Genomic DNA, 27,123 nt, shown 5'->3' on the forward strand with positions numbered 1-27,123 from the left:
ATGACTTATTAGATTTAGCGAGTTAACTGTCCGCTCCGATTTAGGGAACCGGTTTATCTGACCCTAGCATCACATCGATTTTATGATCTCAGACGCGATGATGAAAATGATGATGATCTGTATGTATACACAACAATGTAAATTAATTCAATTTAAAATCTGCCAATTGCATTTAACCAACAGTTTAGAAGAGGAAAAACAAACGGGGAAAAATATCTAATATTGTAAAGCTACATACTTCGCATCGCCATCGTTGTCACACTTTGACTAGACTTTTAAATCCCCATGCATGCATCACACTTTTTGACACATATTTACTTAGTTTTCCCCGGCTGAGGGATTTCCTTGACCCGAATTTGCGGTCTGTTAATTAGTGAGCATGTGAAAAAGGTGGTGAAAAATTGTCATCCTACAAAATTTCAAACCCTTTAAAAAGTTATATCGTGTGGTGTGCATCCCAAGAATGAAGGGACTCCGTTGGTGGTGGCATTTCCGGATTCATGAGCTGATAAAAATCCAGCTCTTTTTACTCATAATTATCACAACTTGCCTTATCGAAGACTTGTCATGTGCCGACTCCTCTTCTTCAGGGAAAAGTATCCCTTTCACCGGACTGATAATGGACCGGCCAAAAATTCGCGTCTCCTCATACCGACTACAGAACCTGAACCCCAACAGGATCATGGAGGAAGGCGTCGCTTGTGGCGAGGGAAATAATTGTGACGACCTGATAAAAATTGGTGGTGGTGACGAAGCAAAAAACAGGCTGGGTCAGGATACCGATGAAATCAAGGAGTGGTCCGTGCCACCAAACGCGACACAAGTGACCTTACAATGTTCCAGTAAAAGTGGCCCGATCGAATGGGATTATCAGGGAAAAGGGGTGCGTGATTTTGAGAATCTTTTTTTTAGAAAATGTTCACAATTATATTTTTTTCAGAAATTTCCCCAACTTGAGATAACCAGTAGACGAATAACGGGAGATTTCTGGAGCCCTACGACTTACCTGCATCAATCGGATATCACTTTTAACAAGATTAGTGACCAGCTCACGGGGACGTTTGTGTGCCGGAGTGTGGAAAAGCCGTCTTTGTCGAATTCCTTTTATATGTTTGTCCCACGTGAGAGTTTTGCATATTTAAAGTTTATGTTTATGAGGAAATATATAATGATTTTCGAAATACTGATAGACTTGTAATTCTTTTTTTTAGAGGAACGACGCCCAATCTTTGAGAAGGAGAATGTCTTCATACTGACACCGGCAAGCCGTTCATCCTCGGTTGTGATCCCGTGTCGCGTGGAGGATAGGGAGAGCTCGATTCATTTGTACAAAAAAATGGGCGATGTAAGTGGAAAAAGAATACAAAATGTGTCGGTTTTTTAAAAATTGTGTATATTTTTTAAGACCAATTTATTCTATTAAATTTAAATTCAGTGATGTAGAATTTGGTATCTTTTAATTGTGAACAGGGATCTCTCAAAAGAATGAACATGGATTCCTCCCTTTCAATGAAATTCAACCCCTATGTCGGTTTCGAGGTAGAACTCTCCCCAGAAATTTATGGACACTACGTTTGCAAAGTTGACAAAAAAGAGACGAACCTCAAGAAGAAGAAAATTTACGGTGACGAAGAAGACGAAAAAGACGAGTCGGATGCCCGAAAAGTGCGAGTTAGACGCTACGCAGTGCAACAAGTAGAAACGTCAACGTCACCGGGATTCTCTGCATTTCCGACGAGTGAAGAAATTGCGGCGGAATATGGTAAAGATATAAATATATGTAGATAACAGGTTATCTTTACTTATAAAAAAAATATTATAGGGATGCCACTTATCGATCCGGAAGAGGTTTCTATAACCTACTCCGAGTCTGAAATTGAGCGACGAAATCGACTCCGGCGGAGGGGAGGAAAAAATAAAAATGGGCCAGTTTACTTAAAGAGACGACGAGTCTCTCTTGGTGGAGGGAATAATAACCAATTCAGCCGCAGGGGTGGACGACCACACCCTCACCACCATCCACATGGAGGCGGGCCTTATCTAAGATTAAGGCCTAAACCACTCTTGGGTCCTTTCAGGAGGGGACCACCCCCACCAAATTTGCAACTTCATCCCCACTCCTCGTACAATAATCGGCCCTCTTATCACCAACAACCACCAGGGATGATAAGACCCGCAATGATTGCGCTGCCCGTGTCAATCACGGTGCAGAATAATGAGTCCGAGTTGAACAACGTGGTATACGTTTAATTAATTAACATAATCAGCCAACCGAATTAATTTCACAATTAATTACAGACTTTAACACCCGAAAAAAATGGAGGGACGACGACGACGATATCTTCTTCGTCCACAGAACAGGAGGACCCACAACCCAGTAAAGACTACTTTTGGCCACCTTTGACCCCTGTATTACAACAAGAACACTATGACTCTATACCTCCCCCAGTCTACCCATCGGCATCACCACTATCCCAATATCAGCACCTCAACCGGATCAAAGTCATTCCCAGTCTGATCAACTCTGTGAATAAGTTGGGACAACGCCTTCGCCCCACGATCCGACCCTTTGCTCCCACATCGTCGGAAGAAATGGGAGAATTATCCTCCTCGGAAAATAAAGAAAAACAGACTGAGAAAGACGCCTCACTCGAAGAAGAGTCTTCTGGGCAGAAAAAGAACAAGAACAAGAGACGTCCTGGAGGAGGAAGTGGAGGCGGCGGCGGCGGAGCTGCTGGCGCCATCCTATCACCAAACTTCCTCCCTCAAACCATGAACATTATGAACAGCATGGGCTGCGTCATTAAAAAAGTTATGCTAGGACCGGAAGCGTCATGCAATGGAACCTTTTTGGAGGCGGCAGCTGCAGCAAATGCGGCCCTGAGTAGACATCCGGTCAGACCAGGTCAAATGTCGTTACTTGGAGGGGAGCCAGAAGAGCAAGAAACCATTTTGGAAGTAATCCTGCTACCGAGACCTGGTTAAGATTTTTTCAAATCTAATTTGTAAAATTTCGAAGAAAAGTTTTTTTTTCAAATTGTTATTTTTTTTCACAGCGGATAAGTTCTACCCACCGGAATCGTCCACACTGTACACGAGGGTGCCTTTCTTCGTCAAGTGGCAGACGAGGTCGACCGACTATTCAAACTGGGCCGAGGTGAACCACACCTTGGCCCCCGGAACGTGGAAGCTGCACAAAGCTGGTCATTTTGATGACTATGGGATCCATTCTTTCGAAGTGTTCAATCTCCGGGAGGGCGAATCTGGGCAGATTTCCGTCCCCTATGTCGCCAGTGATAACAAGATACTCGTCCATACGTGGAAATTTGTTGTGATCAGTGAGTAAATTACTAAATAAAATTACATCTTTAAATAAATAATAATTAATTATTTCATCCTCTCCAGATGACACCGCATTTGCTGAGAAAGGATTAAGTCAAAGGGAAGAAGGAAGCAAGAAAATATTTAGTTGCAAATCCGCCACCGGAACGACCAAGCCGAAGCTCACCTTGACTAAACTGACGGACGATGGGTGTCCAGTTGATGAAGGGATGTCAGAAAAGGTAGGAAAATTATTCGAGAAAAATGCATTGACGCCCAAGCAATGTCAACTAAAATGTGTTTCTGAATTGTATGAAGAGGAGGAAAGGGTCTAAACGGAAGTCTCTAGTGGAGGAGGATTGTGGTCCAGGGTGTGTCGCTATCAGGACCGATATCGAGTCTGGGATTGTGTCCTGCCTTGGGGACGGTGTGGATGAGACGTTACGTTATCCCGCAGATATTTATTGTACGAATCAATTAATAATTTTAATTTGCATCTTCGTCGCTGCTAATTTTTACGTGTCTGAAAATTGATAGGTACGGGACGCCCATTTTTCGTCGAGCGAGGAAAGACCAAGAACTTGACGTTGTCACCTAACAAGAAAAAGTTTAATATTCCCTGCATAATTAACAACCCGAACGCGGACGTCTATTTGTTCCACCAGAATCCGAATGTGAGCAATTACTTCAATTAATTGGTTTTAATTGCGTTAATCAAGTATGCAATTAATTTAAATAGGGAACAATATCGGACGTTACGGATTACACGAATTACGACCTGAAACTCGGATTTTCTCTGAATCTGGATGAAATCTCGGATCCTTTGGGAACTTATGCTTGCACGAGTAGCACAAATGTAGAGGATGATACCGATATGGTCACTTATCATGTTAATCCGGCTCCGCGTAAGTAATTCATTTAAGTCATAATTTTTTTTGAAAAAATGTAAACCTACAAAAATTCGAAATAACCTTTCTCTTATAATAATGACGCCTTCTTCTGCTTCTGCTTTCTTGCAGCCCACGTGTTTAATCCACCTCAAGAAACGGTGTACGGATCTCCACCGTTTCGCTTCGTGTGGGAGTCAGTAGAAGAGCTTGAAGTCGAGAATAAGTCGGCAGGGAACTTTTATTCCGGCGTTTTCGCCAAGCCAGAAGGAAATCGGGCGTTTGTGGGAACCTTTGAAATTGCCGCGTTGTCCAAGGGTGCCTCCGGGGTGGTAAATGTCATCAGGGCGAAAGATAAAGTGGTCGTGCACACTTGGCGGTATGCTTATCAAGGTGGTTAATTAGCACAATGTCTATAAGATAAAAGTTCTCTTATGTTATGATAGTGATTGATAACATGTTATCACGTTTCTTCTAGGGAAATACGGACTCTGGGTGGACAGGAAACTAAACATTTTCAAATGCGTGTCCCCCACTTCGAAAATACCTCCATCTTTATTTGCTGTAGAATGCTCAAATCCGAACGCGTGCAGATTAAAGAAGCGTTTCATGGAGGTCAAATATATATTTTTATCTGATCCCTTAATCAATCCAACTCACTTAAACTAATCGTATAAATCTTGGTTACAGGACGACCCTGAAATGCATTTGCAGAAAGATCCAGAAAACCAGTATCATCACCACCACCACCACAAAAAGAACAAGAAGCATGGTCACCACCGAGAGAACAACAACTTTGTCACCGTCCCCGTCGAATGTGGCGAGGGTTGCACCGAGCTCAAAGTTTGGAACGATAAGCGACACGGATTCGTTGAATGTCGTGACAAAGTGGGGCAGGAAGAAGTTAATAATAACGAAATGGATGAATCGTTGACATATTTTCTAACTAGGAATTCTACAATTTGTATGCAATTTGTAATTTCATTTCACACCAGTAAATTCTAATTAATTTATAAATTTTACCTTAACAGTGACCGAGTCGGATGACCTTGAGCCCCTCCGAACCATCGAGATTTCTTCCGTAGTGCGCACGCTGAATGTCGGCGACACGATAACGTTCGTCTGCAGGGCAAATGCATACTTTTATTCGCACGGATTTCAGTGGGCGATCGAGATGAAGAACGGGTCGAAAAGGTTCCTCGGTAAGGACAATTTATTTATTTCGTGCTAAATTAAATTTTTGTAATTAAACCAATTTAGAATTTAGATTTAGAATTCCATTAATTCCATTCCATTCCATTGCAAATTCCATGAATTATTATTATAGATTCTTCCGTCAGTCAAGAGACAACAACTGGGGCCGACCAAAGACAACTAAAGGCCGAAGTTCATCTCACCGTGGGTGGCAAGGATTGGAAAGCAGTGTGGTGTTATGCCCCCTCCCTCACGTCGAACCTATGGGGAAATGCGTCTCAACTTGTTTACATTCATTAATAATTACAAATAATAATTGATGCGCCTATATTTATTTATTTATTCATTTAGCTATTAAAAAATTGTGATGATTGATAATGCATTGAAATAAATAATTATGAAATGAAATGAGTAGAAAAATTGAGACATTTCAAGAATATTCAAGATGAATGTGAGATTTTTTAAACAGTTTTTTGAGATTTTTTTACATTCATTAATAATTTAAAATGCTATTTAATGCCACATTTATTTATTTATTTTGCTATTAAAAACTTGTGTTGATAATGCATTATTGGTGTTATCAAACTGAAATAAATAATTACGAAATGAGTAGAAAAATTGAGACATTTCACTAATATTCAAGATGAAGATGAGATTTTTCGACATCATCCGCAGGTAAATAGTAGCCAAAGTTAGTGATAATTGGATAGAGTAATTAATTAATTAACTAAGCGCTGTAAGATAAGTTAATATTGATAAGCATTCAGTGTTATCACAATTTCTAAAAAAAGATGAGACTTTGAGATGAGAGCTGTTTGTGGATGACATTTTTTTTACATCTTCCGCAGGTAACTGGTACAAAAAATTAGTGATAATTGGCCAGATTAATTAATTAATTGATTAATTGCTTTAAGATAATCATCACGATAAGCAGATATTGATAACCATTCAATGTTATCATAATTTCTAAAAAAGATGAGATTTTGAGATTATAAGAGCCGTTGGTGTTGGAAGGCGCTGGGCTGTGCCACCTCTCGACGAAGAAGAGTCTCGAACCGCGGGATGAATCTGTGAGGACGTTGGGCATCTGCTGCATCTGCTTCTCAATCTCATCTCTCTTTCCGTGCGAAGGAAGACTGATCTTCTTCAAGATATTCTTCTTTTGCGTTGCAAAAATAGTTTGTAAAAGTTTGATTTCAATCTGCTCATTGGATAAGATAAGATAAGGTGAAGCTTATCGGGATAAGGGACCATCAAGAAGGTTAGGACGGGTAAGTTTTTTTTTACTATTTACGTACGTTTTTGTCGGTCGTCGTCTTTCAATACACAAGTTAAACGTTAGTCTTCCTCTCACTCCAACGTTTTTCTCACCCCTTTCTCAGGAAGATAATAACGATGAAGATTAAGTTATCATTTATTATAGTCTAATTTGGGTTGTGTTAAATGTAATAATATTTTTTATGACAGCCACCACGAGTTGGTTGATTCATCATCTTGCTCATTGAATTGATGATAACTGCTTAATCGGGACAACAACGTTTCCGAGGAGGTGACTATGTTTACAACGAAACGAGAAGTGGACACCCATGTGAGAGACTTGCTTGCAAAGGTTCATAGCGATACTGAGGTTAGTAGTTTATTTTAAAAATATGCTATCGATCGATCCATTATCGATCCATATTTATTGATCGTGTCGTTCTCCGTTAACTAGAGAGTCCAAAAGTGCTTCACCATCGCAAAATTGTACGCATCGATTAAAGAGTTTGAATCAGCGAAGAGACATTTGGAAACTTTTCTCAAAGGAAATCCAAATTCGGGAGAAGGATTTAGATTGCTGGGCGATGTGAGTGATTGACTGACTACTGATTTGATAATGATTATATTTGTTAAGTATGTAATTAATTATTGATAACCTAGATCCACTGGGAACTTAGCGAGGAAGAGAAAGCGTTGGAATCTTATAAAGAGTCGTATAAACAAATACAAAATCGGGAAACTTTGAATCGAAGTATGGAAATTTAAATATTTAATTTAACTGATAATAAATAATTGGAGGATTGTGAATGACGTTCTTTTTTACTTGTAGTTTGCGACCTACTGGCTCAAGGAAGTGGACCAAGTGAATCGCACGAATCCCGTCAGAGTTGGTTTGATTTGCAAAAAACGGCAGAAATGGATACCTCGCTGAACGGAAGCTCATATTCAAACGGTAGGATTAACTTCAACAATGGAAGCGACATGCCCGGTTCTTATAACAATGGTGGTGGTGGGCGAGCCTTTTTGAGTACGCTGATTAGTCGGAGTTTTGTCCCGTCAACGGGGGGTGGAACAATGCCCACGCCACTGGGGAAGAGCCCGATTAATGGGAACGGTTCAGCAGGCAGGTGAGTAAGAGTTGTTAACTAATTAGTAATTAGCTAACTAAAGTGTCTAATAATGATAATAATAATTGTGTTTCTCAGACCCCAGCCCAATTTCCAACCCACGTACAACTCCAGGATGGCAAATTCACCTCAATCTTCGTTAAAAACGCCCAAGCAGCGCATCGGGATGGGAACATCGTGTCCCCAGCCATCCCCGGAGAGGATGATGTTGCAAATGTCCTACCTAGAGAAAAAGTGTGACGACGTGATGGATCGCATCGCGGATCAGAATGTGCAACTTCTCTCAGCTATCAACAACATCAAGATTTCTCTCTCGGGAGAAATTAAAGAAATTCACAGTAAAGTGGGGAGCGTGACGAGTCAGCTCCAATCTCTTTCTTTGACGGGGAACGTATCCGAAGAGATTGCAGCACTGCATGGCGACGTTCGTAAAGCAAGACAGGAAATTCACGACCTTCAAGCCATCACGGCAAGTAATGCGGCGGCAGTGGTTGCTGCTGCGACGACTAAACCGAAGGCTAAAGCAGCCACGAACCCCACTGTGGTAAAGTCACAACCATCATCAATTCCTGCAGTTGTACCTGCTGCTCCTCCTCCTTCGGCTATTATTTCTGCCCCTCCGCCAGCTATTCTTGCTCCTCCTCTGTTCTCCTTCGGTATGAGCAACATGAACATCCCACCACCCACGGCAGCTACTTCGATTTATCCTAAAATTGAGACCAAGGCACCAGAATTCAAGGGATTTGGAGGATTTGGTGATAACAAGCTTCCCATTTTTGATTCATTCAAAACTCCACCCTCCCTGAAACCTGATGAGAAATATACAACTCCTGGTAACTATTTTTAACATCTGTAAATAAATAGTTAATAACTGTTTATTAAATATTGGTATTTTATTTCCTAGATGCTGCTGATTCTCCTCCCAAAAAAACTGACGAGCCACCAAAATTGCAGGCATTTGAAAAGTTTTCATTCTCTTCTTCCCCTGGATTTGGAGATCTGGCTGCGACCGGATCCACCCAAGCTTTTAGCAAGCCAATAGACTTCAAAGGATTTGGAAGTGGTGGAGCTCTGTTTGGAAATATGGGCTCGACTACGCCAACAAAATCACCAGCAGCGGAGCCAATCAAACCTAGGAGGATTTCCGAAGGCGAAGATGCGGAAGGATATGTCTGCACGGCCGAGTTCACTCCAGTGATTGACCTTCCACCCCTTGTTGAGGTCAAATTGGGAGATGAAAACGAGACGGCCGTATTTGAGCATCGTGCCAAAATCTACCGATACGACTCATCTGTGAAGGAATGGAAGGAACGTGGTGTTGGAAACATTAAAATTCTGCAGGACAATGACAAGCCTAGCTCTGTGCGAGTAGTGATGTGGAGGGAGAAAGTGGGAAAATTGGCCTGCAATCATCGACTCACCGGAGATATGAAAATTGACTTTTATCAGAGTCAGAAGGTCGTCAGGTGGACTGCTGTGGACCACGCCGAGCAAGAAGCGAGACCTGAGATATTCACATGCAAATTTGGTCAAGAAGAGATGGTGAGTGATGAAATAGAAAACACATCAGTTATAATCAAATAAATCAACCGTTTTTTTCTAATTTCTAGTGTGCAGAGTTTAAACGAAAGTTCGAAGAAATGGTGGACCTAGTGTCAAACACATCTCCATCCTCTTCTCCTGCCAGACCATCGGGTCAAGACACTGCCCCAGTTGTGGCTGATCAAAGACCGCTCTCCGAAGTGTTCAAGAAACCAGAAGGTAGTTGGGATTGTGATGGCTGCTACAGCAACAACCCTCCCAATACGGATAAGTGTCTCTCCTGCACCACCTCGAAACCTGGCAGCGTCGTCAAATCAGAACCCGCCGTCATAGCTCCAGAAACACCCGCATTTTCGTTTGGTTTCAGTCTCCCAGCCAAAACAGTCACGGACACTAAAACGCCAGAGTTTAAAGGATTTGAAAATAATATGTTTGGTGCTGATTCGTTCAAAACCCCACCCAGTCTGAAAGTTGGAGGTGGTGAGCAAACTCCGAAAACTGATGGTAAGTATGTAGTTATGACACTCATTGCTAATTAATTATGTCTCTCCACAGTCGGGCTGACTCAATAAATTGTATTTTCTATTATTATTAGATTCTACTTCTACTCCACAAAAATTGAACGACCCAGTGAAGGTTAATCCTTTCGAAAAATTTTCATTCTCTTCTTCGCCTGGATTTGGAGATCTCGCTGCGATCGGATCCAGTCAAGCTTTCAGTAAACCAATAGACTTTAAAGGGTTTGTAAGTGGTGGAACTTTGTTTGGAAATATGAATTCCACTTCTTCGACAAATTCACCAGCGGCAGATGTTACCAAACCTCGGAGGGTTTCAGAAGGTGAAGATGCCGAAGGATATGTCTGCACGGCCGAGTTCACTCCAGTAATTGACCTTCCACCCCTTGTCGAGGTCAAGTTGGGAGATGAGAACGAGACGGCCGTGTTCGAGCATCGTGCCAAAATCTACCGATTCGACTCATCTGTGAAGGAATGGAAGGAACGAGGTGTAGGGAACATTAAAATTCTGCAGGACAATGACAAACCAAGCTCGGTGCGAGTAGTGATGTGGAGGGAGAAAGTGGGAAAATTGGCCTGCAATCATCGACTCACCGGAGATATGAAAATTGACTTTTATCAAAGCCAGAAGGTCGTCAGGTGGACTGCTGTTGACCACGCCGAACAAGAAGCGAGACCTGAGATATTCACATGCAAATTTGGCGAAGAAAGCATGGTAAATTATGATATTTAACTACATTATCAATTTAATGAGAACATAGCTAAAACAAGCAACAAATATATAACTAACTAAAACAACTCGAATCTTTTCTTTTTGGTTTCTAGTGTGCAGAGTTTAAACAAAAATTTGAAGAAATGGTGGACCTAGTGTCAAGTACATCTCCATCCTCTTCTTCTGTCAAACCATCGGGTCAAGATGCTGCCCCCGTTGTGACTGATCAGAAACCTCTCTCTGAAGTGTTCAAGAAACCAGAAGGTAGTTGGGATTGTGATGGTTGTTACTGCAATAACCCTTCCAACGCGGACCAGTGTCTCTCCTGCACCGCGTCGAAGCCTGGAGGAAGCGTCGTCAAATCAGACCCAGAACCGTCCGTCGTGGCTCCAGAAACAACACCTGCATTTTCGTTTGGCTTCAATCTCCCAGCCCAAACAGTCACGGAGTACAAAACACCAGAGTTTAAAGGGTTCGGAAATAATTCAATTTTTGGTGGTGATGCATTCAAGACACCACCAGGTCTGAAAGTTGGAGGTGGTGAGCAAACTCCGAAAACTGGTGGTAAGCAGTCACAGCTCTCATTTTTCATTATTATTTGGTCCTCATTCTATTTGAATGATTTATTTAATTTATTATTGTAATCCTCGCAGATTCGACATCTACGCCACAAAAATCCGACGACCCATTGAAGGTGAATCCCTTTGAGAAGTTTTCATTCTCTGCTGGAGGAGGATTTGGCGATCTCGCAGCCGCCGCATCCACCCAAGCTTTCAGTAAACCTGTCGACTTTAAGGGTTTCGATGCTGGTCAGCCCCTCTTCGGAAATCTGACGCCTTCCACAGCCGTGGAGAAAGATGGGGAAGGGAAGGAGCGTACAAGAACCACTTCTGAAGGCGAAGATGCGGAAGGATATGTCTGCACGGCCGAGTTCACTCCAGTGATTGAACTTCCACCTCTTGTTGAGGTCAAGTTGGGAGATGAGAACGAGACGGCCGTGTTTGAGCATCGTGCCAAAATCTATCGATACGACTCATCTGTGAAGGAATGGAAGGAACGTGGTGTTGGAAACATTAAAATTCTGCAGGACAATGACAAACCAAGCTCTGTGCGCGTGGTGATGTGGAGAGAGAAAGTGGGAAAATTGGCCTGCAATCATCGACTCACCGGAGATATGAAAATTGACTTTTATCAGAGTCAGAAGGTCGTCAGGTGGACTGCTGTCGATCACGCCGAACAAGAAGCGAGACCTGAGATATTCACATGCAAATTTGGCCAGGAAGACATGGTGAGTGATTAAATGAAAAACACATTTTGATGCATACAAAATTGTCAATTAACTCGGATCTTATTCTTGTTTCTAGTGTGCGGAGTTTAAACAAAAATTTGAAGAAATGGTGGACCTAGTGTCAAACACATCTCCATCCTCTTCTCCTGCCAGACCATCGGGTCAAGATGCTGCCCCCGTTATCGGTGATCAAAGACCTCTCTCCGAATTGTTCAAGAAACCAGAAGGAAGTTGGGATTGTGATGGCTGTTACAGCAACAACCCTGCCAACTCGGACAAGTGTCTCTCCTGCACCGCCTCGAAACCTGGCAGCGTCGTCAAATCAGAACCTGCCGTCGTATCTCCGGAGCGGCCAGTATTTTCATTTGGTTTCAATCTCCCATCCCAAATAGTCATGGACGCCAAAACACCAGAGTCGGTGAAGTTGGGTCCGAGTGGAGGTAATTGAATTTAGTTAAAAATCTATCTACAATGCAGTTCTGCAAAGTTTAAACTTTATCTAACTGTGTAATTATTATTTCGTATAGATTCTGCTTCTTCTACAACTTCGTTTCGCACTCCACCGGAATCCTTACCCTTGGAATGGGCTGAATTCGACTCTACTAATTTCGCATAAGTTTTCATTATTGATTATTTATTTCGATAATTAATTATTCTTGTATTATTCTATTCGCCCGACGTAATTAAGCAATAGAAAATCAACTTTTATGATATTTCTCTTATTGTATTAATAAATGCAAATTAAATAAAATTGCATGAGGCTCTGATAAAAATACTTATTACCGTATTACCACCTCCACCAAGGACATATTTATTTATTACCCAAATAAAATAATCGAGATCGACAAGAAATCAGAAATAGCAACTAATCAAAGATTGGATATTGTCATTGAATCCGGTCTGACTTAACCGACTGATTCCTTGATTTGAGAACACTTTTCGACACGGCCCTTCACAATTGGTGTCTTGGCAGACAGAGACGCAGCTTCGATGCGAATCTATGGACGAGGTCCAGTTGGCGTACTGCGGAGCAAGAGTGGTGCACGTCTTTCCGAGAAATTGGACATGTTCCTTGCCTAAGAAATTTTGTAATTATTTAATTATTCTTAAAAATAATTAATAACTTAAATTAAATATAATTACCTCTGAAAGATTCGTGTTCATAGAGGAGGACGAACGGGGTCTGATTGTTGAGGAGGAGCGGATTCCGAAGCCCGAACCGTTTCGAGTCTGCAAAAGCGATGATGGTAACGCCGATTAGAAGAATGACCAAATATTTTTGTGACATGATTCCTATTCGTGGGTGAGATCTGGAGTTGTATAAAAATGAAAATGATGCGTGGTCACACTTCGACAATCAGAAATGAAATGAAGCATAATTTTTGCTCGATCTAATGTGAGTGATACACACAGGAAGAAGACTGAATTTTGCGGAAGTTTGTAATTTTTCTTTAAAAAGTGCATACAAAAAATATTATTGAAGATTTGAAGATGAAGAGAATATTGACGTAGCGAGTGAGTGATGATGTCTACTTTCTCAAATTTGTCTGCCTTGTTGTTATTGCTGTAAAGTGACCACGCAAGGTTGTGATGCATAAAATTTTAGATGTGCAAGTAGGTATTCACTTGCCAAGAAAGACCACTCAAAAAGTATCTATTAGACTATCGCCAATAGAGGAAATTCTACAAAAACAATAATTATTTGTAAAATGATCGTGTTATATCATCACTCATTTTAGACGCAATTTTAGAATTTATGCAATGATACTTTTTTTCATGTAAATGAAATCCATTGGTTCTTATATAAGTATTTACAGGAAACATTATAGTTTATTTATTCAACTTATTTTCTTTGATTTTGTAGATTTATTCGATGAATAAATATATTTGTAACAAGAAATTATTTCACACTTTTATAAAAATTTTTAAATTAAAACATTAATCTAAACTGCATAGAAGAAACCCAACCAGTCTTGGTAAAAAAGAATGAGGACATTATTACAGACACAATTTTTCATATAATTCCTCCTTAAGTTGGTTTTTGACCTGGCCCTCCGGCTCCACCCTTCTTGCCAATGAGAGATTTGTGAATATGTGGAATGACACCTGAAAATAGGAGGAAAATTTAAGAGTATGGAAATTATATGGATAAAGATAAGTAAAATTTTAGGTTACCTCCTCCGGCAATGGTTGCTTTAATGAGGGAATCCAGCTCTTCATCTCCTCGGATGGCAAGTTGCAAATGTCTGGGAGTGATACGCTTCACTTTCAAGTCCTTGGAGGCATTTCCAGCCAATTCCAAGACCTATTTAGAATGCAAGAAAAGAAAAGACAGAAGGTTTAAGTCAAGGTTAAACTATGGAAGGATTTGGCTGCTAAATATGATTATGCATTCCATCCGCCCAAATATGCCGCACATATTTTTTTTCATACAGCATGCAATGAATTATGGATTTATACACTGGAATTTTTCCCCTTCATGCCTAAATATATCGAAAGGTATCCATCCGGCGCCAGGTTAAATAGCTTTAAAGCGGACACTTGGAGGCTTTGTTTGTTGTTTATTTTTATACTTTTCCCTGAAAAGCGGACCCTTTTCCACACTTTCCCGTCATATACATACATACACAAAGCTAAGCTATTACACCCTTTTCCGAAGAGTGCGTGTAACACTTCCTTGACTCACTGCGAGATATCTGAATCCTCCTATGAACCGGTGCAGTGCAATGTTAATGAAATCTTTCCCTCCAATCCAACCCACCACCATCATCACGAAATATTAACGAACGAACAAAATGCTTTCCTTTTTTTAGGTTCACCATCACCACCACCATTGCTGCACTGCCGACTACTTGGTGGCTTCCCTCTTTTCTCCCTCCCAAAGTTCCCAGGCCGGCACAGGAACGTTACCCCTTCTTCACTTTATAACACCAACAACTTAGAAATTCTTTCCCTCCGTTTCGTCATCATAAACTTTGTAAAGCAGAAAGCTCGCTCGTTCACTCACTCACAACTACGGAAATCGCTTATCTAAAATCTCTGCTCCATTCCCTCCTAAATAAAACGAAACTCGGTGCCGTCGATTGATAATGATGACGCTGGATGGTTAAGGTGACGATGAATGAAATGCGATAGGTATAATATTAATGATAACACCATGATAAGCTAAACTTTTCATCCTGATGATAACCCCTTATCTAACCTACTTACTATTACTACTACGCCAAACGCAAAACTAGTTTTAAAAAATGTTTTACTAACCTCAGCGGTCAAATACTCCAAAATAGCGGCACTGTAAACCGCCGCCGTTGCTCCGACACGTCCATGGCTTGTCGTCCTGTTCTTCAAGTGGCGATGGATCCTGCCCACGGGGAACTATAAACAAAAAATAAATAACATATCCACCACTAAAAATATTTAACCACCCCCTCACAAAAATTATATCCACCTTATCAACACCTATTTTTACTTATTATTTTTACTTTACCTGAAGTCCTGCTCTCGCCGACCGGGAAACCGCTTTAGCTTTCGCCTTTCCTGAATCCTTTCCAGCTTTACCTCCTGCCTAGAAATTTAGTCGAAAAAATACTCAGGCACACTTTTTCGACAAAATTTGCTACGAAATTTTCCAAATTTTTTGAACATACCATTTTTTCGGGTGAAGAAAATAATAATTTTTGAGAGAGTGTTGGTTGGCAGTGTGTTCAGAGTGGTGGATGAGATCAGAGTGAACGAGGGAGAAAGAGAGAGAGAGGGAGATTCTCGCTCGGTCCGTTCGGTCGGTCGCTTGCTGGATGTTTTACAAAGTTGAAGAGGGAACGTCCATATATTACGTTATCGAAAAAATGCAAATTTTTTCTGTTCCGTTTGCTGCTGTAAGAGTTCAAAATAATGTACGAGTACATTAGCCGAACTGCGTAAGGTTTTCTAAATTATTTAATACCCGATATAATTTATTTCGACGTGAAAATCATTCAATTGTGATTGGAATTTGGGAAATTGAGTGATTTTCACGTCAAAATAAATTATACAATACTCGATTTATTTATTTATAAATCGAGTATTAAATAATTTCACGTCGAAATGAATTATTTAATACTCGATTTATGAATAAAAAATAAATGCGGGGAAAAATTTTAGTTAACCGAGGGTCTCCGATGGGGTAATGTGATACGTCATTTTGTTCGTCTCGGCGAGCTGAATAAGAATATCCAAGCGCGAAAGCGCGGAAACGTCCCGTTCAAAAGTTATGGCGGGTTAAAGTTTGAAATTTTTATTGCATTTTTGGACGTTTCGGAGAATTCTAAGACTTTGTCTCACTTTCCTCCGTGGCGGGAAAATTTTTGGGGCGAAATGAGATTCTTGGGGTAACGTGAGATTTGCGTTTTTTTGGCGGGGCGGGACCACCCAACACCGTTCTAGCTAGCTCTCCTGGGTAGCTCTTCTAGGTAGCACTACTAGCTAGCTCTCCTAGTTAGCACTACTAGCTAGCTCTCCTAGGTAGCACTACTAGCTAGCTCTTCTAGGTAGCACTACTAGCTAGCTCTTCTAGGTAGCACTTCTAGCTAGATCTCCTAGGTAGCACTACTAGCTAGCTCTTCTAGGTAGCACTACTAGCTAGCTCTTCTAGGTAGCACTTCTAGCTAGATCTCCTAGGTAGCACTACTAGCTAGCTCTTCTAGGTAGCACTTCTAGGTAGCTCTCCTAGGTAGCACTTTCCGCATACCTAATCTAACCTAACCTGCTCGCTTCGCTCGCTAAAATACGAACAATACCCCAATATTAGACAATTAGTAACAGTGCGGGGCCCCCACTTTCGCACTTTCTAGGCTCGCGGTCTAAACGTGCGGGGCCCCCGCTTGCCCACTTTCTAGGCTCGCTTCGCTCGCGGTCTAAAAGTGCGGGGCTCCGGGTTGGTCGTAAACACGTTGGATGACCCGCCCCGCTAAAAAATGCAAATCTCACGATACCCCAAAAATCTCATTTCACTCCAAAAAGTTCCCGCCATGGAGGAAAATGATTAGAAATCGATTTCTACAATAAAAACATGAAATCTCACGTTACCCCAAGAATCTCATTTCGCCCCAAAAAATTTCCCGCCACGGGGGAAAGTGAGACAAAGTCTTAGAATTCTCCGAAACGTCCAAAAATGCAATAAAAATTTCAAACTATACCCCGCCATAACTTTTGAACTAGACGTTTCCGCGCTTTCGCGCTTGGATATTCTTGTTCAGCTCGCCGAGACGAACAAAATGACGTATCACATTACCCAATCGGAGACCCTCGGTTAACTAAAGTCTAGCCCACACCCCTTCCCTATGATAAGCTTAACACGAGTAAGATAGTCGAAATAAAACCACACTCCTAGCTATTTGACGACGTAATATATGGATGCTCCCCGATAGGATTTTTAGGTTCACTAAAACTGCTGGCTGGCTTGCCTGTACGTTTTTTCCTTTGATGGGATGACGCCAACCAAACGCGAGCGGGTTCGTTAGTGGCGTGGTGAACGAATCAAAGTGAGAGAGGGAACTTTCTCAAAAACTGCTGAGAGAGGAGTAGTACATAAATTCTGTGAGGAAAGATTTTTAAATTTGACGAGATTTGTTTTCTCGACGTTGTATAAATGAAATTTTAAATAAGGTGGTGATTGTTACAATTAGTTGGTTTAGGGGAGCAGGGGGATACCCGTGGGGGGGTTGGGACGGACTGGTTTTTGGACAGTTTATAATTTGACACATTTATAATTTTTTTAGAGTCGTGATTTATTAACGTAAACAATAACATTGAACATTAAATTCTCGTAATTCTCATGGAGAGACATCGTTCAGTTCAAAATTGATGTCTATTCGGACAACTCACAGGTAAATTAATCTTTATAATTAAAATGAATTCACATGTGTGGAATGTGACATTCCGAATGTCTTAATTGTTAATATACGGCTTGTTTTGTTTACTAAATTGTGGTTCTATTATCTTGAATCTATAGTCTTTATGCTGTTAAGTCAGTCCCTCACTTCGTGGAATGTTTTAATTGGTAATATACGGCTTGTTTTGTTGGCAATAAATTGTGGTTCTATTATCTGGAATCTATACTCTTTCTGTATGCTGTAGTGTAGTCCCTCACTTCGGTCTGTCATCTGTGATTTAATCTTTGTCTGTGGAGATGGAGACGGATACTAACACGCACCTGGATGAGGAGTTGGAAGAAGATAAGCTGTGGGAAGACTTCTTGCAAACTTTCCAGCGTCAAGAACTAACATTGTACAGTGATGATGAGGGGGATGAAGAATTTGAATGCGAATATTCCTCATCTTCTGGTAAGGAATAACAAATAAATATCTATATTGTATCTTGTTCTCCAAGTTAAGAATAGTCCAGCCTCCAGCGTTGTTTTGTAATTTACCTGAATTTTTGTACTAGCTGAAGTTCATTAATTTGTATTTTTTCTTTCTTCTACGACTATAATTATGAATTTGACAAGTATTTTTCTAATGAAAAGAATGTAATTTATTTTTTTAATTAATGAATACAATCAAATAATTGTTAACAATGTCATTAAAATACATGGTAGTTTTACATATAAGATAATACATACATTGTGTTTAATTAATTTTAACCCCCTAGTTATCTTCCCAACACAGTCCGCAACCAAGAAAAAAAAGATAAAATGAAAGAAATTAACATTTAGAAATTTCTCCTACTCATTTTTATTATACCTGTTATAATTGAGACGTTGAGTGTATGGGGACAGGAGTGGTTACCCTTCATTAAAGACATGAAGACTGCAAATGACCGCGGGGGACGACGATACACACACCTTTCTTCCTCCAGCGACTTAGTATTACAGTTCAATATTGGCTTCAATTTTTGGCACCAGCAGGAAAAAAAAACCTAACGAAATTTATTATATTTAAAACTACCATGCATTTTAATAATATTGTTACCAAATAATTATTTAACTGTAACGGGTAAAGTACTAATAGTTAATTAATAAATAATACCTTTTTTGATCTTTCCAGGCAGCGAGTCTTCTGCGAACTCTTCTGATGGGGACGAAGGCGAAAGCGGTGATACTGGTTCCGACTCATACGGTTCTGAATGTTCTGACGATCTTCCAGGAACTTTTCCATACATGGATTCCGACTCTGATGATGACTCAGATCCTGACGATCAAGATACTATTGCGTATAGCAGCTGGGTCAACGGGTTGAATGGATTTGCTCCAGAGGTCCAAGTTATCACGCTGGACGATGATAGTGAAGACGATATAGCTGGTGAGTTAAGTCAAAGAGCATCTCAAGCACTCGATATTACCCCAACTCAGAGTTGGCAACTCTTGATTCCGCTTTAAATAGATAACTATCTTTTAAAATCACATGTATTAAATATTTATTTTTATTTTGACTTACCTGTGCTCTGAATTAAACATCATTGGCCACAAATTTCGGTGTGATGCTTACATATCACAAATATGCACAACTTTTACGCCAAAATTAAAATGTACTTATAATTAACATTCATTTACTTGAACGTTAGATTATCTACTTCCTCACTTATTGTGCATTCATTGAATGACTGCAATATCTACTTTCTCACTTCTTGTAGTGTCTTGTACACGTATATTGATTGATTTCTATCTACTTCCTCCCTTGTGTGATTGATTGTTTCATTAATAAAACACATATCAGCCAATATCAGGAGGATATGCCTATATAGTTATGTAGTAATAAGTAGTGTGCACTTACTATAGGGAACACTAAAATTATGTATTTTTAACAGGAGAAATGCGTTGTTTACGCTGTCCCGATGGACCGGCATCGGTATACAAGGACAAGAATTTATTCCTCCTTCACCGCGAGCGTCACAAAGGAAAAAATCATTTTGTCTGTCCGACATGTTTAAAGCCGTTCATACAAATAAGTTACTGTTTTGCTCATGAAATCAGACTTCACAACTTGGAGCTGAATTCGCTACAAAATCCAGTACTTTTTGAAGCTAATCGGTATCGGGCCATGAAACTGGAATGGGAATTAGAGCAAGAAAAAATTGCTCAGGCGGAAGGAGGTAATCTAAAATCTCCCACCAGTAAGTGCAAAGTTGAGAAGGCGCCAGCTACTTTTGAGGATGATGCCGATTTTTTTACCCAAATCGACTCACCCGATGACGGTACTGCGTCACCACCCCCACCGAAAATTACAAAAGACACTGATATTATCAAGACACCGTATTGCACTAATTTTACTGGTCTGGTTCTCTACCCTGAAGAGGGTGAGTATGAGACCGACGATGATGATCCCAAATTTTACCCGGATCATGCAGTCCCCAGCACAGCGCTGTATCCCTATAGGTATTAAACTTGAACTCATTTTCTACTGAACCCGGAGTTAGGGCTTGTGTATCCGCTATGTCTGTCTGTGCGTTCGACGCACAGTCTTCGTTTGTCGGTAAATATCTTAAAGCTCTGGAGCATGATGGGTTGGCATGTGATCAAAGTCCGAAACCCTGCAGTGCAAACTACGGAGTTGTATAGGGATATAGGGACTTACTTGCGCAGAGTAGGTTACAGTAAAGAGTTTGAGGTACATTGAGACAGAATTTAATTGCGCTAACCTCAACTTTCAAAAGCATAATTGGAAAGTCAGGAGCGTTGGAACCTTGTGGTGAGTTCCTTCTATTTTTTTACTTTGTAAAAGTATAGTTTTTTAAACAATTAAGTAATTCTATTAATTTTAAACTTCGAAATTTCAACTTTAATTTTCAATAAATTTTACACTGGGGAATAGTTTTACCTTCTCGGAAACCTCGATTATCCATACATCTAATTTGGGCACATTATTCCCCAGTAAATCCCTTGTTTAAATAACCAACTCTGTGATGCAGGCTACATCTACCCCGAGTCAGGAATTGCTTTATCCCAATTGACTTGACTATTACCACCCCCGAGAATTTTTGTTATAAAATTTTTATTTGACAGTTTGCACCAAAATTTTTTAATTATTTACAAACAGACAGACAGACAGACATACCGCTTACATAAGCCCTGACCCAGGTTAAAATCTACACTGTACCTACGCAGAGCCCGAGCCAGCTTGGATAAGTAAATCTTCATACTATGCACACTTATCAGTTGATATGTCCCTAATTTGATCCTTTTTACCAAATTCCAACTAAATACAATAACTTTTAATAATCTTTCGGATCTCTGGGGTTGATGTTAAAATTTTAGCCCGAACCAGGGCTAGGTCATGTCCGTCTTTCGATAACTCTCGAACGAACTGACCAACCGACTTGATTTACCATGTGCATATTGGACAAAGTTAGGGAAAGAGTTCACAGATGGGCGAAATCGGTTAAGTGGTTGACCGGTGAGGTCATCGGAGTGGGCGGGGTATTATGCACCAAAATTTCAAAATTGTAGCAGAAAGTCGAAATTTTGTATAGAGCTTGCTAATGGCTGCTAAATGAAAGTCATAATGAAATCCAAGTTGACACACAAAGAAAAACCTACAATGTGCAGTATAATATAGCCCGAGTTAGGGACAGAGTCGGCTTCTAAATGCCAAAATGCTTGTCAAGTGACCGGTACCAACTACTATTCGCAATCGTCAAAAATGTTCCCATAATCCAGCATGCAAAATTGCAACTAATTCCAAAACCCTACTGGTCCTCCTGACAAAAAAAAATCTTAAAAGTTACTTCATATTTATTAAGCTATTCTAACCCTGTAGAATCATGTCAACTTTTAGTCTTCTACGTTTTCCAAACCAGTGGTCCTACTGCGGTTCTTAAGTAATTCGTTCGTTCTAACATTCCCATTTCACTTTAGTACACAAGTTTGACCGATGTTCCGAATATCAGCTACCAACTTTTAAAATAGTGACTTTTAGACGGTACGGGTCACCCTCTAGGGCTACTCTGGTTCCACTTTGTTCGTTTTTAACTTCCATTCGAAACCATTAAGTATTACCGTACCGAATTTCATCTTTTTAAGACAATTTCTAAAAATCGGTATGGGCAAACGGGTAGTTACCCCCTAGGGAAACTTTACATAAAAATGTTACTAATTTCGCTTCATATTATTTCATTATGAGCTATTACCCGATAAAGAATTTATTTGTGGGCCATGTCTGGGGCACAGTAGCCCGCAAGTATGGCCTCCCGTACAAAAATAATCGTGTCTATTCCTGCAGAGTTAGACAGCCTGACCTTGCAGAATAATTCCTGCAGAATATTTCTGTCGTTCTCTGCATAAAAATTGTGTCGACCCGGTTCGACAAACAGTATTCTGCAGACTTCGACAAGAATTTTATACATGACACTTCCTGCAGATAGTTGTTTGTCTATTCCTGCGTTGCTTTGATGTCGAGTGTTTTATGCATAAATTCTCCTGGCGTATTATAACTAATTAATTAAGAGAATGATTTGTGGCGCTGTTGCCCGCAGATTCGGGCAAGTCATTATGTACGGAGCAAAATTAATAGCAACAACAAATACTGAAATAAATTTGCAACACTGCTTTATTCCAACTCTACAGAGTTAACAAGTTTTGTAACATTAATTAATTTACCCGACTGGTTGAAGTGGCCAATATATTTTTTTGGTACAATATTTTCAGCTGATATTATCCTAACGTGATCACTAATTCCAACAACTTTTGAAGACATGGTGGAATATTTTTCTTCTGAAATTGTCAACCTCCTAACGAAAACGAGCACTTCCATTGAACCACTGATATAAATAATTCTTTCTATGATATACAAATTTCCACTAATATTTGCAACTGAATTTACTCGTTTACTTGTATCTCTTTGTGCGTTGTTGTATACCTTACCAAAAATAATGAATGATTTGAAACTCTGCCCCTCTGATGTGTTATAACCTAGCTTTACAAGTTTTTTCTTTTCATATGAACTGAATATATAAAGTTCATATTACCAGTGGAGGGGCGACCTCCACTGGTAATTTGGAACCAAGTAATATGAAGAATTGGTGCTAGTTAATGCAAGAATTAGTGGAAAATGGTAGCACAAAATTTTGTAGAAAACTAGCGATAAAGATGGATTTACTAATCAATCCTGGTTCGGGCTAAGCAAAGTTATACTGATAGGTTTTTGAAATTTTGGCTCGATTTTGAAAACTCGGTATGGATCACCAGTGGGGTCCCTGTAGACCAAAAATTTTTCCAATTTTAGTTCATATTCTTCCATATAGAACGATTAGCAAGCAATATACCAAATTTGAGCTTTATTCAACAATAGTCGAGTTTCGACTCGAAACTTCCGAGTTATTGAAATACTAATGGACGGACACGACAGGCACATAAGCCCAAGCTCTGGCTAAAATGGAATTCTTTTAGCATATCTCCTCAAGCTTGTCTCCTGGATGTGATCCTAAAATAGATGATGATACATTCCCTCTTTGAACTTTGACGATTATCTGAAACATTAAGAACGTTACCCTCTTCTCTTCTGTGAGGGCTGCGAATACATTATTACAGTAAATTTAATAGTGTTTTTGCCAGAATAATATTGAATAATAATGTATTGTGGAAATACTTTCACCCTTAGGCGGACGTTTTATTTTTCAATTTATTAACTTACGTTACATTTTACTTGCAGGGGTGTCGAACCATTGTCAATCTACGACTGTTATGAAATTCATCTCCGCTTTGGGAGGAAGAAAAGAACGGCAGCCAGTACCATTGCTAGGTGCGCCATGGCACGTAGGCGACGGTTAATTGAAGAGGGAAAAATTGCCGAGGACGATATTGGTACGGTTTATTCGTTACACATAAAAAAGCTAGGAAAAGTGAAAGGATAAGGGCTCACTTTTAGTACTTAGAGGGGTCCAGATTAGGCCTTTTTTCAACGCCTCGTCGTCCTGAAGAAGACCCAAGAGGTCGAAACGTTGACAAAAAAGGCCTAATCTGGACCCCTCCAAGTAATAAAAGTTAGCCCTTATCCTTTCACTTTTTTTATTATATCCTCACTGCACAATTTAAATATTATATATCACACATAAAAAAGCTTATCGTTAGCAAGATCTTAAATATTGTCGTCTTATAATTCAGGTCGTTTCTGGAAACCTCCCAAGTTTAATCGACCCCCAGGATCAACGAACGGGCATTCAAATTCCACTGCTATCACTGCCGGTGGCAGAGCCCCCAGAAAACGGGGTCGAGGGTCTTTGATTCATCTAAATAGCGAGGCGTCGTCATCTATAACTGGTACTTCAAGCACTGTCATCAACGGTAGTCGGAAGAGGAAGCAACGCTCCCCCATCGAAAATGGTATTGACAAAGTTAAAAAACGTCCACCCATTGCAAAGAAAACAATGCAAGAAACACGACGTAAAAAGAAACCACTTGTCGTGTCCAAGAAATTGGCACCAGTTGACGTCAAAGGCAGAACGTTTGTTGCTGGGATTATTGCTAGAACCTGTCTAATCTGTGGATTTTTGTGGACATCAGAAGCTGAACTGAAAGCACACAGGTTGGACAAAAACAATTTTGTGGTGTTGAAATTTTACTAATTTTATAAAATTTTCGCAGAGATGAATTACACCCAAAGAAGACTGTACTCGAATTGATGACCCTGACCAAAAACCCAACCAAATACGATTATAAAGAGAAATCTGACCCAGTGTTGGATGAATCTAATGCAACCAAAAAACGTTGTCGACTTCAAAATGAGGCAAAACAAATAAAATCCATTCCAATCCCATTGCCAAGTCCAAAAGAGGACTTTCTCTCCAATCTCGGGTTGATTACTAAGGAACAAAGGGTTTATTTGGAATCCCTACCGAAACCAATTCGTGGAAAGCTATGTTACGTCACCATGATTGATCTGCCGGAGGACATAATCTCAGAGTTAATGTGTGACGGCAAAGTTTATACCTGTCCAAAGAGCAACTGTGATTTTTACGCTAAAACTCGAAATATCGTCAAACTACACGTCCGGTCCAAGCATCGTGCCTGGGCACTAAGAAATAATGTCGAATTATAAAATAAATAAGGACGCGATATGGTATATTTTTATAATTAATATTAGTAATTAAAAGTGCTGCGTTTAATGCACTTTTCGCATCGTCGCGTCGCTAGTCAGAAGATAAAGGGAAGGCTATTTTGGTGCTAAGAAATGTATTATTATTTAGCACCATAATCTCAAAAAATTGTGAAATCGGATTGACAATTTTTTGACAAAATATTTAGTCTATTGATTTACTGTGAAATGAACTGAAAATTGTGATTTAGTTAATTGTGTCTATTTATGTGTGATTAATTGTAATGAGTCGAATTTGAGTTAATAACTACGAAATTAATAACAAAATAAAGGTAATCGCAACAATTTGAAATTAAAAACCTGACTTATCAAGCCACTTATTTCATCCCTTGTTAATTTCAAAAACTATACATGCATCTCAATTTCTCCGTGTCTTCGTGGTTCCCAATATTATTTGACACTTTTATATGCAATCGAAGTTCGCAAATTATTGTATTCATTATTTTTATTTAACAAATACTGATAAAATCTTAGAGTATTTAATAATAACATTATTATTAAATACTCTAAGGACAAAATACAAAATACACTTGATTGGCTTGGGGAGAACCACGATGTTTGTGGGGATAATCTGGATCGTGGGGGCATATTACTTTCACAAACATATTATGCACCCACTGCGCTCGCAAAAGTTACTTTAAAACATTTTCATGACCACACCGTCGTGGCGAGCAGATCTTGTTTCACTCGTCGTCCCCACAAAACACGTTGCAAAAAACCGCATCTCCAGATTCGCATCTATTCGCGACTTATGGGATCAACGGATGGACACAGGACGGACATATTGATCCTATAAAGTGATAATTAAGGCCGAAGTGCATTTCAGGACCTTGGAAGATATGTATAATATAATATAGAAACTTTATCATTCTACATATTTCCAATGGGGCACCGCGCCATTCTTATTGTTAGAAACTGTGTCAATTAATCGTGTAACAAGACATATCCCTAATTTAATCCATCCCCCAGATTATGACCACTTTTATAATTTGCATGTCTTATTTATTATTGTCGTCAACTTGTAATAAATAAATAAAATGCAAAACTTTACTATTCCTCGTCGCATCTCACAACATGACAGGAACGCCATGCTGTGATTTAAAGTCTGTGATAGCGAAAGAGATCTCCTAACGGCATTCCTCGAGCCGGAATGAATATCATCATTTTTATTTTATGCATTTTTATCCGACTGACCCACCAAGGAAAAAAATAACAACACAATGGACGTACTTAAAATTTGTGTGAGTGAGTGAGTGGTCATTGACGATTTTGAAGTGATGACGGACTTAATTTAATTATCATGCTTATGTAGATTTCACTTGTTAGTTCAGTTAGCGTGCATGGCTGTTGTGGTTTGGTTTGCATGCATTCTTTAAAAAATTCTTGAAGAAAATCCTTGTTTATTTATATACTTAAATATTTTAAAGAGATGTCTCAATTTTTAGTAAAATTTAAATTTTAAACCACGACCAGACCAGGCCACATCGCTTCTTCTGTCGACAAAACGGTGCATGCAAATTATCAACCGCATAAACACCACCACAAACCGTGCGCAAATTAAAAGATGCAGAAAGATAAGTATTTTCAAGTTAAGTCCTCGTGAACTGATGCCATTGTTTTTAAAATATCCTCTTTGTTACATCATATATATTTATTTAGTATGCACAAAAATACACGGAATTAATTGTAATTAAGAAAAAAATTTAGTGAAACGCGAGATTATTTTTACATGTTTTAGATATCATGACATCATGATAGACATCTTAATAGATGTGCACAGTGGCCGCGGAAGGGATGTGGACAATGTCCCCACAGTTATTCGATGTCCCCATCATCTCCCCATCTTATATAAACCCCTCCCTCCCCTATCCTACAATGTTAATGTCCCCACACCTTCCGCGGCCACTGAATAGATGTGCAAACTTCCATACAAAGCAAGTAAATCGTCGTGCGAATGACATCCGTTAAAATAGAAACGTGTGAGACTTCAACCCTGCTAAAAAGTATCATCACTTTTCTCATCTCATCTCTTCTTCCTTAATGTCTCACATATATTTTGTTATTAATAAAAAATAACACAGCATAAACCTGATCACACTACAAGATGCGCTTCCCGTTGAAGAGATGCACTTTTTTACATGCTTTTTCATACGCGACGCCAGTACCACTACAAACCGTGGTACATTACATACTACTACGGAACCCGGCTGTATACT

At 39.7% G+C, this 27,123-nt stretch overlaps 6 protein-coding genes across 8 annotated transcripts; 4 read left to right on the forward strand and 2 right to left on the reverse strand.

Moving 5' to 3' along the window:
• Positions 1–37: 37 nt before the first annotated feature.
• Positions 38–2,132, forward strand: LOC110845279. Its single transcript, XM_022091674.2, has 6 exons — positions 38–883; positions 941–1,121; positions 1,212–1,345; positions 1,471–1,762; positions 1,823–1,929; positions 2,079–2,132. Exons 1-6 carry the CDS (start codon positions 464–466, stop codon positions 2,130–2,132), a joined length of 1,188 nt encoding a protein of 395 aa, XP_021947366.2. The 5' UTR covers positions 38–463.
• Positions 1,859–5,852, forward strand: LOC110844035. Its single transcript, XM_022090129.2, has 12 exons — positions 1,859–2,238; positions 2,299–2,980; positions 3,057–3,338; positions 3,406–3,563; positions 3,640–3,787; positions 3,859–3,995; positions 4,061–4,226; positions 4,341–4,601; positions 4,687–4,823; positions 4,899–5,172; positions 5,240–5,410; positions 5,536–5,852. The coding sequence occupies exons 1-12, from the start codon at positions 2,164–2,166 to the stop codon at positions 5,700–5,702; spliced, it is 2,658 nt and encodes an 885-aa protein (XP_021945821.1). The 5' UTR covers positions 1,859–2,163; the 3' UTR covers positions 5,703–5,852.
• Positions 5,853–6,476: 624 nt separating this feature from the next.
• LOC110843003 (E3 SUMO-protein ligase RanBP2) lies at positions 6,477–12,618 on the forward strand. 2 transcript variants are annotated; one of them, XM_022088905.2, is made up of 13 exons: positions 6,477–6,673; positions 6,870–7,029; positions 7,114–7,245; positions 7,320–7,410; positions 7,489–7,786; positions 7,865–8,619; positions 8,691–9,328; positions 9,397–9,832; positions 9,924–10,558; positions 10,669–11,119; positions 11,209–11,843; positions 11,920–12,283; positions 12,371–12,618. In XM_022088905.2, the coding sequence occupies exons 2-13, from the start codon at positions 6,958–6,960 to the stop codon at positions 12,457–12,459; spliced, it is 4,596 nt and encodes a 1,531-aa protein (XP_021944597.1). In that variant the 5' UTR covers positions 6,477–6,673; positions 6,870–6,957; the 3' UTR covers positions 12,460–12,618. The 2 variants fall into 2 exon arrangements, with proteins under 2 accessions (XP_021944597.1, XP_035704225.1); XM_035848332.1 differs by having other exon boundaries at positions 6,477–6,663.
• On the reverse strand, positions 12,617–13,502 carry LOC110843004. The gene is made up of 2 exons (XM_022088906.2): positions 12,987–13,502; positions 12,617–12,919 (listed from the first exon to the last, which is right to left on the reverse strand). The coding sequence occupies exons 1-2, from the start codon at positions 13,129–13,131 to the stop codon at positions 12,696–12,698; spliced, it is 369 nt and encodes a 122-aa protein (XP_021944598.1). The 5' UTR covers positions 13,132–13,502; the 3' UTR covers positions 12,617–12,695.
• Positions 13,503–13,689: 187 nt separating this feature from the next.
• Positions 13,690–15,650, reverse strand: LOC110842936 (histone H2A.V). Its single transcript, XM_022088812.2, has 5 exons — positions 15,491–15,650; positions 15,331–15,408; positions 15,105–15,218; positions 14,019–14,148; positions 13,690–13,949 (listed from the first exon to the last, which is right to left on the reverse strand). The coding sequence occupies exons 1-5, from the start codon at positions 15,491–15,493 to the stop codon at positions 13,873–13,875; spliced, it is 402 nt and encodes a 133-aa protein (XP_021944504.1). The 5' UTR covers positions 15,494–15,650; the 3' UTR covers positions 13,690–13,872.
• A 1,761-nt stretch (positions 15,651–17,411) lies between these two features.
• LOC110844446 lies at positions 17,412–25,206 on the forward strand. 2 transcript variants are annotated; one of them, XM_022090652.2, is made up of 8 exons: positions 17,412–17,707; positions 17,833–17,880; positions 17,958–18,163; positions 18,866–19,120; positions 19,626–20,193; positions 23,465–23,616; positions 23,917–24,337; positions 24,397–25,206. In XM_022090652.2, the coding sequence occupies exons 3-8, from the start codon at positions 18,010–18,012 to the stop codon at positions 24,848–24,850; spliced, it is 2,004 nt and encodes a 667-aa protein (XP_021946344.1). In that variant the 5' UTR covers positions 17,412–17,707; positions 17,833–17,880; positions 17,958–18,009; the 3' UTR covers positions 24,851–25,206. The 2 variants fall into 2 exon arrangements, with proteins under 2 accessions (XP_021946344.1, XP_021946345.1); XM_022090653.2 differs by having other exon boundaries at positions 17,963–18,163.
• The last annotated feature ends 1,917 nt before the right edge of the window (positions 25,207–27,123 follow it).

This window comes from Folsomia candida, unplaced genomic scaffold (assembly GCF_002217175.1).
Source record: "Folsomia candida strain VU population unplaced genomic scaffold, ASM221717v1 Fcan01_Sc002, whole genome shotgun sequence".
Lineage (NCBI taxonomy): Eukaryota > Metazoa > Arthropoda > Collembola > Entomobryomorpha > Isotomidae > Folsomia > Folsomia candida.

What these genes read in the sequence shown, in the direction of transcription:
- LOC110845279 (XM_022091674.2), top strand. Translation starts at nt 464, where the DNA reads ATGAAGGGACTCCGTTGGTGGTGGCATTTCCGGATTCATGAGCTGATA. An exon ending in GGGATTATCAGGGAAAAGGG is followed by an intron (nt 884 to 940) that starts GTGCGTGATTTT and finishes TATTTTTTTCAG; the next exon opens with AAATTTCCCCAACTTGAGAT. An exon ending in AGAAATTGCGGCGGAATATG is followed by an intron (nt 1,763 to 1,822) that starts GTAAAGATATAA and finishes AAAATATTATAG; the next exon opens with GGATGCCACTTATCGATCCG.
- LOC110844035 (XM_022090129.2), top strand. Translation starts at nt 2,164, where the DNA reads ATGATAAGACCCGCAATGATTGCGCTGCCCGTGTCAATCACGGTGCAG. An exon ending in TTATCCCGCAGATATTTATT is followed by an intron (nt 3,788 to 3,858) that starts GTACGAATCAAT and finishes GAAAATTGATAG; the next exon opens with GTACGGGACGCCCATTTTTC. An exon ending in TTGGCGGTATGCTTATCAAG is followed by an intron (nt 4,602 to 4,686) that starts GTGGTTAATTAG and finishes CGTTTCTTCTAG; the next exon opens with GGAAATACGGACTCTGGGTG.
- LOC110843003 (XM_022088905.2), top strand. Translation starts at nt 6,958, where the DNA reads ATGTTTACAACGAAACGAGAAGTGGACACCCATGTGAGAGACTTGCTT. An exon ending in GATTTAGATTGCTGGGCGAT is followed by an intron (nt 7,246 to 7,319) that starts GTGAGTGATTGA and finishes TTGATAACCTAG; the next exon opens with ATCCACTGGGAACTTAGCGA. An exon ending in GCAAACTCCGAAAACTGATG is followed by an intron (nt 9,833 to 9,923) that starts GTAAGTATGTAG and finishes TATTATTATTAG; the next exon opens with ATTCTACTTCTACTCCACAA.
- LOC110843004 (XM_022088906.2), bottom strand. Translation starts at nt 13,131, where the DNA reads ATGTCACAAAAATATTTGGTCATTCTTCTAATCGGCGTTACCATCATC. An exon ending in TGAACACGAATCTTTCAGAG is followed by an intron (nt 12,920 to 12,986) that starts GTAATTATATTT and finishes AAAATTTCTTAG; the next exon opens with GCAAGGAACATGTCCAATTT.
- LOC110842936 (XM_022088812.2), bottom strand. An exon ending in CGGCGAGAGCAGGACTTCAG is followed by an intron (nt 15,219 to 15,330) that starts GTAAAGTAAAAA and finishes TTTTGTTTATAG; the next exon opens with TTCCCCGTGGGCAGGATCCA. An exon ending in TGGAGTATTTGACCGCTGAG is followed by an intron (nt 14,149 to 15,104) that starts GTTAGTAAAACA and finishes CATTCTAAATAG; the next exon opens with GTCTTGGAATTGGCTGGAAA.
- LOC110844446 (XM_022090652.2), top strand. Translation starts at nt 18,010, where the DNA reads ATGGAGACGGATACTAACACGCACCTGGATGAGGAGTTGGAAGAAGAT. An exon ending in TAGTGAAGACGATATAGCTG is followed by an intron (nt 19,121 to 19,625) that starts GTGAGTTAAGTC and finishes TATTTTTAACAG; the next exon opens with GAGAAATGCGTTGTTTACGC. An exon ending in ACAGCGCTGTATCCCTATAG is followed by an intron (nt 20,194 to 23,464) that starts GTATTAAACTTG and finishes TTTTACTTGCAG; the next exon opens with GGGTGTCGAACCATTGTCAA.